General features: G+C 43.9%; 1 protein-coding gene across 1 annotated transcript; it reads left to right on the forward strand.

Annotated features, from left to right (window-relative positions):
- Window positions 1-10,737: 10,737 nt before the first annotated feature.
- Window positions 10,738-13,337, forward strand: id2a (inhibitor of DNA binding 2a). The gene is made up of 3 exons (XM_071912717.2): window positions 10,738-11,294; window positions 11,583-11,643; window positions 12,689-13,337. The coding sequence occupies exons 1-2, from the start codon at window positions 10,944-10,946 to the stop codon at window positions 11,637-11,639; spliced, it is 408 nt and encodes a 135-aa protein (XP_071768818.1). The 5' UTR covers window positions 10,738-10,943; the 3' UTR covers window positions 11,640-11,643; window positions 12,689-13,337.
- Window positions 13,338-13,743: the final 406 nt, after the last annotated feature.

Genomic DNA, 13,743 nt, shown 5'->3' on the forward strand with positions numbered 1-13,743 from the left:
TGTGTATGGTAGCATGAAAACAGTGACGTTGGTATATAAGGTTGAAGTGGCAAAGAGTGCTGTTGTCATATTATTTTATTTAGATCATCAATGTCACATGTCAACATAGAGATGGGACAAGCCCAGACCACATCCCCTTTCTGAGCTCACATCCCCTTTCTAACTTGACGGGCTCCATGCAAAGAAGGCAAAGTGGCCAAAAAAAAAAAAAAAACTAAAATGGAATCAGATTAGGGGACTCCACACAAGGAAACTGTTAATAATGCTACGAAACACAGTCCCTTGGGGGAAGTGAGAGGTGTGGAAGGGGCTGTGAAACAGAATCCAAGCAGTGCGTCTGTCAGCCTCCCTCTTGGTCCCACTTGGTCCTCTGTTAGTGGATAAATAATATCATATACTGCACTTGAACGGCCCCATTACCAGGTCCAGTTAGGTAGAGGAACCCAAACCGGTGCACCTCACTTGGCCTTCAAGACAAGTCGCAGAATTTTGCTCCTTGATCAACGGACGCTCTCTTGCTCTTGCTACAGCAAGCAGGTCGAAATCGTTTACAACATTGCACTGGTCAGACAGTCCAGTTCACTATAATACATTAGGTCGTATTATTAAAACTCATAGGAACTGTAACTTTGATTGTCAAAACTTGGCTTTTGTTTAAATCCAGTATTACCACTATAACAGACTGACGCCTCCATATTTATCAAGCTCTGCCAGGATCCAGACTTTTACCTGCTAATTGCAGACGGAGAGGAAAAATGACTATGGCTGTATGTATTTGTTATGGTAATATTTTTAGAAGATAGATAACGTTAAAGTACATTAGTAGTCTGAGGTATCATTCCTCAGCTGTAGTGTAGCAGTCACCTTGGGATCTGTGCAGCCTGAGGCCTAGGCCAGCCTAGTTAACCATGCATGCTGTGCTGGGCCTAACCTAATTAGGTGCCATCCCAATGTCAACACTGCTGCGTTCAGCGCCTGATAAAAGACAAGCCTTTTCTTCCTCTTCTCACGCTGTGAAAGGGCTACAAAGAGCTGGGTTAGAGAGACCCTACCATCTGCAAGCTCTGTGTGCATTTGTATGTATGTGTGTGTGTACGTGTGTGTGTGTGTGTGTGCGTACACCCACGCTTTCATACACGCATGCTGTCATTTTACTTTCAACTTTAAAACATTTGGAGTGAAATGTAGGAGATGAAGGAGCTGCAGGTTCCGCGACCAGTTCCTTTATCTCAACAGGGAACTAGCAGAGTTGATCCACCCTTTAAAACAAATGGAGAGACCGTTTCATGGACAGCATGGAAAGACACCATCCCTACTAACAAAGGCAATTACTCAGATCTCACAAAGGTAAAGGTAAAGGTATTGTGCTTCAGTCTTCCTACGACTATTGGTCTCTGCTATATCCCTCTCATGGTTGATTTCATGCCATGTGGATTTTGTGAATCCAGTCCCACTTCAAGCCTGTGTGTACTCAATTTCATACCGATGCATTTCATTTATCCTTTTACCATTTTACCCCACATTCCCAGCATCATTACAGCATAGAAACATTTTGCACAGAAATCCCAATTAGGGCCGATCAAATATGGATCCTCAAGCAGGGAGGCACACACATACACACACAGAGTTGCTTTTAATGTGTCGTCAAACCATCCACTAATTCCATTTATACGGATAAAACACTCTCACAAATAGATTACCTGCTACATACGATCCTCCCTTTCACTGTGAAATTGTGGCACAGAGCCACATCCTCCCACTGCTTCTTAGTCCATTAAAATACAGATGAGAGCGTTTTACAGCCTGGGCCAACAGCAACGCCTCCCAGCTAATCCACCAACAAACACAAACATCAGATGAATTATCTGTAATGGAGAGGACTCTGTTCTGGCACCGGTGACGGAGAAATGAAACAAAACATGAGTTTATTTTGGTAAATATTTGGATTTCATTTTGATTCCGCTTTTCATGTACGTAATTAGCTGGCAAATATAGATCTGTATAGCTTTTTCTTCAAGAGGGTGTTGGGTGTCTTAGGTGTGCTTCCAGCAGTTCTTTTCAGAACTGCTTCTTGCATTTCCATTCCTAGGAAGATATAAGAGGAGCTTCAATGCCGAAAGTTTCTTTCCTTTCAGTGTTTGAAGAGTTTGTCAACTTCAGCCTTTTAAAAATGTGCTCTAAGAAGAGAAATCCTCTCTCTGAATCCTCCATCCATCCATCTATCCGTGGTCAGCAGCACACTTGACAGTTTCACTGGCTCGGGAGCCAAGCAAACAATGCTGCTCTGACAAGCGAATCTCTCCCGTGTCGGAATCTCATCTACTTAAAGCACTATTTATTCAGCACACATCCTTTTAATGCTGAATCTTGGCAACGGCGCATGAAACCCAGCACCTTAATTCCATTAGCTTGTTACTCCAATAAGTCCCAATAATCTAAAGCTAACTGCAACACACACACAGACCCTGGAAATACATGAGCCAGAGCTGTTCTCTCTGGGGCATTTTTAATAACACTAATAGCCTTTAAAGGTTGATTCATTCTACTGATATCAAAGTAAATGGCCACATTAACCTATGTTGGCTCCAGCTAACTGTAGCGGAGCTTGTCATAGTCAAGAAGTATAACTTGGTGTCTGTCTGTGGCAATATGAAACACCACAGACTTTGAGGATCTAACATGATTGCATCACAAAGATCTGATTTAACGATGATATTACTGAACAAAGGTTTCTGAAATAAATTGATATTCAAACGTTCAAACGGTCCACATGCCGCTGCTGCTTAGTTTCCCACCATTGTGAATGAACAGCCTTATGCTTAATCATGGTCCACACACAGGGCTGAAGCTATTGTTGATAAGAGACTGAAGCTTCTCTTCAAATGGGGCTTAGCAAGTGTCGTTCAAAGACTCAGTTCTTCATTTCAAAAGTGACTCTGCTTTTGTTACTCAAAGGGCGAAGAGGGTTATTTAAGGCCCAGATGCCCTTGGTGGGAAAGGACAGATAAACTGGTAAAAGCAAGAGAGGGAGAAAGAGACAGAGTGAGAGACAGACAAGAGACAGAGAGAGGGAGCAAGAAAGAGAGAGAGAGAGAACGATGCTATAGTGTGAAACAGATAATCTGAGAGAAAGAGAAAGTAATAGGGATATTAGGAGCGTGCCAAAAGAGAAAGGCATGAGAAAGTCTGGGCTGGTAGGTCTGATCCTACGTGAGCCGATGAGATGGGTGAAGGGTGAGGGGGGGAGAGAGATAAGAGCCAAAGAGGATTAGGGCCGTGAGAACCTTTGTTGTTGTGATCAGTTAAAAGCACAATGATCCACCTGACCACTTCAGTGTGCTTACTCCAGCAAATCTGCATGTGGGGGACAAGACACCTTCACCAACTATTTTTGATTTATTTATTTGTGAGTGTAGGCCTCTATATTAGCACCCAAAAGGGCAGCAGCATATTATTGACTGATAGAAAGATGCAAAACAAATGCACATGCAAATCAGCAAGAGGCTAATTTATTCTATCATTTAATCTCAGTCAAAAACCAGTTGAGGAGTTAGGGATCTGTGCATTGCTTTTCCAGTTGCTTATCCATGGAAAAGACTCAGCATGAGGTTTGGCAGATCCAGAACCCAGATTAGACCAGGAGTATGCAATGACTACATGATTCATGACTAAGTGCTATGACAACACCTAGCAGACCCATCAGCCCGCTGGCTTTCCACCCGACTGCAAACACAAGACACATAAATTACCTCCTTAGCAATAACAACACAGAGCATGGGTGGTCAGAGATGGCATAGGACGGAGCCATGAATCAGCCGGGCCTCTGCCGCTCTGACCCGTTCTCTGTTTCCACCGAAAGGAGTGTGTTTCCTACATTAACTCTCTCTTCCCTCTGCGCTGTATAAATAGATAAAGATTGAGTAAGAGCTACATGACTGTGGCCAGAGGGTTTAGGGTTATAAGGAAGTGGGCTCTGCTTGCAGCGAGGAGATACGGCTGAGGGAAACAGACACTGAGATCTGCTGGGGGAGAGTTCAGTCCAAAATGTTGTTCCCTTGTGTTCCTGCTCACTTGTCCGGACAGACTGGAGGTGGTCCTGTGTAGCTCAATGGGTAGAGCATGGCACTAACACTGCCATGGTCAGGGTTCAGATACCTACTGGGGTCACCCATGCTAAAAATGTATACACTCATGGTACTGCACAGCGCTTAGTATAAAAGCACCACCAAAAATGGCATATTTTATGTTAAAAGGTATATGACGTATGCTAGAAGGATAAACTGTCATTATAGTATATAGAATATATCATGGTAATGGTGATTCTAATGAAACTGACTCACTCTTCGGTTTCACAAGAGTCTTAAAACTTAATACAAAAATAGAAAAATAACAAACTGTGAAGGGGAATGGACAAGGACAGACAAGGGTGTAGCTCTCTGGAATGAAACACAACCTCAGAGTGGAAGGTTTTACACACACACACACACACACACTCTTCAAGACACACACACACAACTATGTTACCACAGAATCCAAGAAGTCTCAGGCCAAGGTGGTATCACAAGCTAGTTTCAGGTCTCATAGACATTCTCAATTCCCCTTGGAATAGAGGAAGCTGAGGGAGAACACCTTGGGAATGAAACGACACTAACCTCACTTAATATGACAGTGTCACTGCATCCATCAAATCCTTGTATTTTGATGCACAAAACTAAAGAAAAGGATCAATGGGGTAACTGACCTAGCGATCATTAACACAAAATATCAATTGTTGATGCCTTTCTGTAACAAAACTCCCAGCCACATACATGCACACACACACATACACACACACACACACACACACACACACACACAAAGACACCACCCCACCTCCTCAGTCTCTGAATTTAACAAACATCTCCTAACAGTAAGTTCGGCTAGCAACACACTGTCACTGTCTGACAGTCAAGGTATGCAGATATGTGATTGCTGGGGTAACAGAGTGCTAGCTGCAGTGACAGCTGTGTTGCAACGATAGGTGGGCGACACAGCAATGTTAACGTGTGATTGTCTGCCAACAGGCAATGTTGCCCAAAAGTTAAACTGCAGCCAACTTTTCCACACTGCCAACTGGTTGATGGTTGTCACACTGGCCAAAGCATCTCATGTGGTTCAGCTCTCACAGAAAATGAGTGAGTGGACTTTTAGCAACTTGTTGTGACGACTAGTTACTTTAGTTGTTTACAGCATAGATGCAGGTGAGAGCCATGTGAGCAGCACCTTCGTTATAGAAGGTCCGGTCTCCATCACCTCAGCTCTCCACCTCCAACCCTCTGTCCTCCTGTCCCTTCCTTCTTCTGTCTCCCTGGGTTTCCAGCCAGCTGTGTGTGGTGGAGGAGCAGTGTGGGCAGGGCAGAGGAGGCTAGCCTCCAGGGAGGCTTGGAGTGGCCACTCCACTACCAGCCTGGAAGGCACTCAGGCAGCCATGGTGCCTTTGTCTCCCTGTCCAATCTGGCCACCTCATCTCTCCCATCCATCTCCCCCAGTGCTTCCTGCCTGCCTGTGTGCCTGCTGCAGCCTCTCACGTTACAATAGAGCCAGGCCTCAATGGCTGTTGCTCAGAGAGCAGAGAGAGTCCCATCTGGACCACGGAGGAGAGACACAGACAGAGACAGAGACAGAGAAAGGGAGAGACAGAGAAACGGAGACACCAGATGTATTGTAGTCAAGGCCAATGGCTGGTTAAGAGCGATTTTCTACCTTAGTACATTGGAGCTCACTTCATATTCACTGTAAAAACATTCCAAACAGATGAACTCATGTCGAATCTATGACGCTTTTTTCAGGCAGAGTTTTCAATGATCACAAAATGTGTGCACTACCACACTCAAACACTTGCAGAGATTTGTCCTCTAGGTTCTACATCACATTAAAATTTCATGAGTTGTGAATTTGGGCTAAGTGATTACTAATGTCAGTTTGCCTTTTTAGTCAGACACAAATCTTTGTGACTTAAATTCATAGTACACTTCACAGTAACCAGTATCAAACCAATGTATGTTATATTAAGATAGTCTATATAAAGGGGGAAAAAGCATAACAAATAACTGATATTTGTTCATATTGGTTCATATTGGTGGCAGTTTGCCTCAGTTTGCCTTATGATGCTCACCCACTGCAGATCACAGTTCACCCCCCTCAGTGTTTACCGCTGGTGACACCACATCACTGGTCTTTGGGGGTGTATAATAGCTACACATGCAAACCACGCCCCATAGGGTCGATGGTGCTACAAGAGTCCCTGCGCCACTGTTTAATGTGTACACTCCTCCACGCGACAGGCGCGTGGCAGCCCTTTGACGAGAGTAGCGAGCGAGACTTTCGCTTATGGGACGGGTGGACATTCAAAGTTACTCGCCACGAACCGGGTCGCTGCTGCCTCGAACGGACACGGACTGTAAAACGGGGAGAATCCAATATATTTATATCAAATAGCGCGGTTTGTATAGGCTCTGGTGATGGAAAAATAGCATTCAAACCAAGGCAGTGAGCGGAAACTAGACACCCTAATGAAAAATCACTATATTAGGCTATTCCTATTTAATTCCTATACGGTGTGTCGGTGGTAGGCAACTCAAAAGTGAGTTTATAGCGACTAATAGTGGTATTTTTTTTATCTCCTATCGGATTTACTTAGTATAATTTTTTTATGTAAAATGTGCATGATTAAAGTTTTGCTGCGACAGTTGTATTAGAGCTATAATTCTTCCTTAAGGTGAAGCCACGGACAAAATGTGTTTTTGTTTGACTCACCGAATGTAATCCTTAGTAGAGTGCAATTGCCTAAACATATCGGATTTTACTTTGACTTTAGATCACATAAAAGCCCACCTAGGGATGTGTTAACTTAAATGATTCTGTATTGTGAATCTCTGTAATCAGAATAATTTACGCACTCGAAGTCACCGGGTAAATCATTCGAAATGAGACTAATATTTACTTAAGAAGTAGTGTCAGTGCAGCTGCAGGGAGGAGGATCAACAGTTGACCGGAGCGCAGACAGTCCGACGCCGAGGCTGCAGGGCGCACTCCAGCCGGCTGGCAGCTCCGCTTTGTTTTCCAAACCTTATCTCCTGAACCCAAACTAATAGGTTGGTGACCGGGAAAGGGGGATAGGGAAGCTTTTATTTGTTCGGTGAGTTTGAGGAATGTCTTTGAGTAGGGGGGCAAATATAGAAGCTTCAAAAAATGACTTATCACTCTCTCGCGCACGGGCTGCTTGGGGAAAGTTTGGATGTTTGGTCAAAAAACTTTTTGGGGGGGTTAACAAAACAGGCACAGTGGACAGATGTGCCACTTTCCCACTCATGAACTTTAATAACCGGTGTGTAGGCGCAAACTTAGACAACCTTTTCACATCTGCAAACAAGTAGGCTACAGATTCTGAAACGGTCCCACGGTCATGATGAAGAGCTGAATAAACAGAGACAACTTGTAGCCAAGGTGTCATAGTCAAAGTTACATTTTCAAAATAAATGAGCTTTTACTTCTTTTTATTGGGCTAGTTAGATAGGCCAACTAGCCTACTCAATAGACAGATTCGATTTGAGAAAAAAAAAGAAGAATCTCAAGTGCTGTAGGCTAAATCAAGATAAAGTTTGATAGCACTGTAGCCTATAGATGAGTAAAAAGTTTCACCCCAAACTGACTGACAGGAAGTTTCCCCTTGATGACCACAGTGCCACCAAACATTGCAGTCACCATTAATCTGCAAATTTAACATGTGCATTTTCACCTCCCAGGATCCTCTTGGGAAATAACTATAGTCATTGCCATAGAAACGGAGTGGAATTACAACCCGGAAGCAAGTGGCATTTGAGTGGAATTTCATGGTCATGCATTAGTTTCTCAAAAATAACAAAGTGTGTGACAGGGGGACAAAACTAAAATGTCAGAATACAGGAAAAGTTATGACAGTTTCAGGAGGGAGAGAGAGGATAGGTGGATTTTAACACTGGTGTTAACGGAGGAATGTCCAGCCTGTATGGTGTCTGCCTTCCCCTTCTTCTTCTTTCCCTTGCGTTTCTGCCTGTTCTTGTGGAAAGTGTGGTTCTGCTTCGACACAAATGTAACCTTCAGACACGTTAATAGATGCAGGTGTGCTGGCCCCCGGAGCACCACCGAAGAAGAAACCGGAGTGACCAATCCCGTTCCGCTCTCCCAGCGTTCGGCCCCCATTGATCAGCTGAGAACTATTGCTGATTGACAGGCCGAAACCCCGTCGCCATAGAAACCGCCTCAGCGGCGCCGCGAGGGCTGGCTCCGAGGGCTGCTGTGAATGGGGTGACGTCACGGCGCCGGCGCCAGAGAGTCTGCCCGAGCGAGGGAGGGAGAGAGAGAGAGAGAGAGAGAGAGAGAGAGGGAGAGAGACAGAGCAGCACTGCTTATGTGCACCGACGTGCTCTTGTGCCAATTCATCACCTGTCAGGCATCAGTCAGGGCGTCAAGCGAAATGTACACAGCTGTGGGAGCAAAAGGAAGAGGGGAGAAAATGGAAAAAATCCTTTTGCACCAGATGTGGACACGACTGCAAGAATTCCAGATCATATTAGAAATGCATAAAAAGGATCCTCAAACAGCCAGGGAGAAGCTGTCTGTGCCTGCTGAATACTTTGGCAGACTGTCGCCTACCGTGCGCAAAGAAGAATAATACAGATGGTACTTAGGCTAGTTGGATTTTGTAAAACATTTCTTTGACAGTTTTATTTAGACTCGTTTGGGATATGGAGTTATCAAAGGCATAAAAGAAGAGATTTCTTCACTGTCTATGCCGCATTTAGCTTGCAGCCTAATAATCCACGAACAAGAAATAGACTTGTGCTTTTCATAAAGATCATATCTGCCTCTGTCAGGCTGCAGGCTGTGGCCTCTAAACTGCGTCTCTTTGGTCCATTACAGAGGATTACTTTGGCTTTAAGGATTTCTTTGTTTATTTCCGTCAGTTGAATTGTCTCGCAAAATGAATATATTAAAACAAACAGAAAACATTCAAATCATAATCTCTTTCTTTCTGTTTTTGCTCGTGTAGCCTCTAATGTAAAGTATTAGAGCATCTCCATTCAGGTTGTATCTTCAGGCGGTTTTAACAGTGACCTTTTCTGCGCCTCTTTAAAAAAAATGCATTGATTTTTTTTTCTTTCGTGAGGAAATTTAATCCACAAAGCAAAACGAGCACATCACAACAGCCCACAACTGCCCCCGGGGGCAATTAGTTTGTGCAGCATCAAACACCCCCCACCCCCAGCTGGAGAATGGAGCGTGTAATTTCTACAAACAAATGGCTCATTCCGACAACATTAAAGTGTCAATAGTATTTAATCACCTCTTGACTTGGTCACATATGAAAGCCACACTTCCAGCCGCCAAGCCGCGGTGTGATTAAATGAATTATGACATTCCCAGCTCAGGTGCCAACGCTCAGGTGCACCGCATTATTTCGGCTTGGCTCCCGGTTGCTGCAGGACGTTTCTGGTGCAAAACTTAGATGTGCACAATCACATTTCTACCCAATATATAGGCCAGTGTGCGTCTTGCAGGCTGTCTGTCCCTCTTCCACATCCTAAACTGATTTTTGGTCATGGGCAATCATTTCGTGGGAGGCTAAAATTGCAAATTAGTATCGATTATTTGGTTTATTACAAGACTGGGCTGTGAAACTGTAAAATGTGGAATGTGTCATGAAAAACACAATGCGCTAAGTTGTCCATTAAGTGATAATACTTTTTTTTCTGATCGGGTCTAATGTAAAAGGCTACCGCGCATCACCTCTGACAAATATAAATAATCACAGTTCAAAATAGACTATTATATTTATTTTGGGGTCTATTCTGAGACACTGTGGCATGTTAACAGTAAAGGAATGTTGTAAGGAAGTTTGAACGGAATCAGAAGAGAATATTTTGGGGATAAATATTTGGCCATCCAAGCTCCTAGATCCCTGAGGAAGTGCGCAGAGCATCATTTTGCCATGCGTAAAAACATTTAAGCGTTTTTTTTTAATTATTACTGTTCTGACCATTTTCTGACAGGAGTCCTTTCAGTTTGCCTCTCAGAAACATGCCTTCTCTTGCAGCGCTCACACAGGCCTGGTCTGCTGCGAATTACCAATCATTCAGGGGCGTCAATTCACTAAACCCCGAAGTCTGGTCCCTGTATTTAATATCATTTCCCACTAAAACTTCGAAAGCCGCTTACATCTTACATATCGATTAAATTTATTGGTACAATTAGAGCAAGGAGTGATGACTGACAAGATATTAGTCTATCATTTGGACAATATGACAAGTTATTAGACGCAGGTCACCAAACTATCTTGCACTGACGCACAGAACTCAAAGTGAACATTGACTCTGAATGCTCCTCATTTTTTTATGGGGCTTCCACATAAATTTCTGTCGATTTCTGCTTGATCTTTGCTCTCCATGATAAAGATCAAAACTACCAGATCAAATTCGGACTCACTTAGGCTTAGGCATTGGCGAGTGCTCATACCTTGCCATACTCAATTGACGCCCATGCGAATCATTAATTTTCTTGATCAGAAACAGGTAAGGGCTTAATTTTCCAAATTGCCCACCGGAGCTGCTGAAGCGCCCTCTGGGTTCCGCCTCCAACATGCGTTGCCACTGGTAACGCGGAAGATAAGGGGAGGGGCTTGAGCGTGCTGGGGCGAGAAAAGCCAACGGTAGAGCAAAGCGGCAGTGATTGACATAGTGTCGCCGTCCAATCACCGGTTATAAACCCCCTGCGTCGCATGCCCAGCCTGCTGCCTATATAAACCGCACTGACAGCTTGGTAATCCAGTCTGATCGCTCAACGGCCGTCTGGCAAACAGGAAAACAGGACTAGGAAGCAAGATATCGACACAAACAAACCCTCTCACCTAACTTAACACTGACAAAATGAAAGCAATAAGCCCCGTGAGGTCTTTCCGGAAAAACAACGCGAATTTATCAGAGCACTCCTTGGGAATCTCTCGGAGCAAGACCCCCGTGGACGACCCGCTCAGCCTGCTGTACAACATGAACGACTGCTACTCCAAGCTGAAGGAGCTGGTGCCCAGCATCCCCCAGAACAAGAACGTCAGCAAGATGGAAATCCTGCAGCATGTCATCGACTACATCCTGGACCTGCAGATTGCGCTGGACTCCAATGTCGCACTAACCAGCCTGCATCACCCGCGGCCGGGGCAGGCTCCGTCCAGGACCCCACTGACCACTCTCAACACAGACATCAGCATCTTGTCATTACAGGTAATTACAGCGTACTTAAACGAGCATCCCGTTTGGTAAATGCATAGAGACTGAGGTGTTGTAAAGGATTGTTTTTGTGGCTCTTATTCGTGCGCATTATCAGTGCGTCTTTATATGCGTAACTCATAAAATGGCTTGTTGGGAAAGAAAATGGCATGTTTTTATTCTTTTGTTCAGGATCCGAGGAGAGGAGATTCGACCTACATAACAGTGTTGCGATGCCAGGCATCTCATTCGTGTGCTGCGTAAATTAACGTTTGGTCTGTTTATTTGTTTGTTTGTTTTCAGTCCCCGGAGTTGCCATCAGAGCTGATGACAGATGACAGCAGGACTCTGCATCGTTAAAGCGGTAAGTAGGCTGTCCTCATGTCTGCTGCTGCATTCTGTCCAGGGTTTTTAGGCTCCGCTACAGCCTGTCTCCCAGTCTGCTGGAGCAGAATGGACTAGAATTACCATTTACCATCCATTTGTTCCCTGCGTTAATGTGGTTGTCCTCTCACGCTGCTGTAATGGCCCCAATATGTTTTGCATAAGAATGCGTTGTAACATGGGCGTCAATTGCTGTGGACACTTGCCATGCGTGCAGACCAAATTAAATCTTATAGCTTTTATCATTTTAATGTTAGATGAGCAAAAAAATAAAAATGCATGCATCTTGCATTTTGCATTTTTGCATCTTGTTGCAAGCTATCTGAAATAAAAAGATCAGATCATGGGGTCATTCAGGACCAATGTTCCCCCTTTGCTGTGACCCACATCTCTACATGTAATGATTCATCACGTTAATCATATAATACCGTGTCAGTCATCCGTAATTGCTCCACTTTGTTGCCAGAATTGTGCTCGATCTGAGTGGGTTTGAAAGTTTTTGCTGGTAAATTATATTATTTACTTTGTCATACAGGCTATCTTGGGGTTTAGTGAACGCCCCTGCGCATAGCAAATGGAATATATACTGTAGGCTATAGGATATGCCCTAATAGGCTGACTGGGTTATTCTGTATAAGTAGCAGTCGTCAGGGCTCCATTATACCCTCTTGTGTCTTATAATGAAGAGCATCTGTAACAGGAAAATAATGGCTGTTTGGATTACTACTACTACGATGTCTGCACATAATTGGTACAAGAAGAGGGTAGGCGCCAGCTGAGCGGCAATTACGCTGATTCTTCCCCAGATTGTAGGCTGAAGTTGTGAGAAAAGTGTGTGTGTCAGTCTCTCCCTCTCTCTGTCTGTGTGTGTGTGTGTGTGTACATCTGGAGCGCAGGGTTTGCTCAGTATTGGGAGTGTTTGGTTAAATGTTAAAAACTGCGGCTTCCTCCCTGGCGCCAGTCTGTCCGGATCTCTGCCCTGTTTGCATTTTCTAAACACGCCTCTCTTTCTCAATCTTTTGCAGGTGTTTGGTCAAGACGCAAAAACACACACAGGACCTGGGGAACAGGACTTTCCCCCTCCACCTCTGTCCTCCAGGGCCTGGATTTTTTTTTTTTTTCTTCTGACATTGAATCAAGAGACTAATCAAGAGACTTTGCTTATTATGGGACAATCTTATGTGATGTGTTTTCTGTTTGGACACTCATTATTTAACTTAAGACTTTTTATTTGTGGGTCCTTTCTGGAAATGGAAGGCGCGTTATATTCCCGACAGTGGGAGGAAAAACGAGATTATTGTCACAAGGATTATTTCCCCTCCTTTATCCCTCCCCCCCTTGTTGAAGTCTTCGCTTTTTTTGCGGAGGTGGGAACGTGAATAGAAAAGACAACTTGGTTAGTTACTGTAAAAAGTTTAGTCTTGTCTTGTCAGAATTGTTGGCACATGAAGGACTGGACGTTGTTAAAAAAGAAAAAGAAAAAAAAAGAAAAGAAAAAAAGTGAAATGAAAGAATGAAACCTTGTGAACTCCTATAGGGGAGTTTTATCTTGTATAGTTGCAGGAATTTGAAACTTCTGCAAAAGTGTAATGCTGTACTTAATTATGCTGAAACTTTTTATAAAAGTAATGTAAATTGTACCTTTTTTATACAAAAATAAATGGAAAAACGCTATTTGAACATGTCTCATTTTGGGGGGGGTGGACTGACAGGATTGCTGGGGAGATGATAATTCAATGTGGGGTGTCAATGGTTCAACAATACAAGCCGGTACAATCCTGTAACCTCAAACCAGGGCGTGGAATCAGTTTTCCAGTTGCGCGTCCAGTTGGACTGTTTCTTCATAATATTATGGGAAATGACCGCGCTCAGAACAGAAAGGTGGGCCCTGAAATTCTGCCTGCCTTAACATCTCATGCAAGAAAGTGTCCTCATAGGCCTATATAACCTTGTCTAAAATGTGTTTTGGGGTCCAGCACTTGGCTGAGACATGGCAGCCAACGTGCAGTCCACCTGAGCTGCATGCAGCCTTATTTAGGGCGCACCGCACTTTTACTTTCTCCTTCGGGCTATGTAAATA

This window comes from Centroberyx gerrardi, chromosome 17, assembly GCF_048128805.1.
Source record: "Centroberyx gerrardi isolate f3 chromosome 17, fCenGer3.hap1.cur.20231027, whole genome shotgun sequence".
Lineage (NCBI taxonomy): Eukaryota > Metazoa > Chordata > Actinopteri > Beryciformes > Berycidae > Centroberyx > Centroberyx gerrardi.

Excerpts from the sequence above, each read along its gene's own strand:
- id2a (XM_071912717.2), top strand. The coding sequence starts at position 10,944 with ATGAAAGCAATAAGCCCCGTGAGGTCTTTCCGGAAAAACAACGCGAAT. Across the intron at positions 11,295-11,582 it reads TCAGCATCTTGTCATTACAG|TCCCCGGAGTTGCCATCAGA; the intron begins GTAATTACAGCG and ends GTTTGTTTTCAG.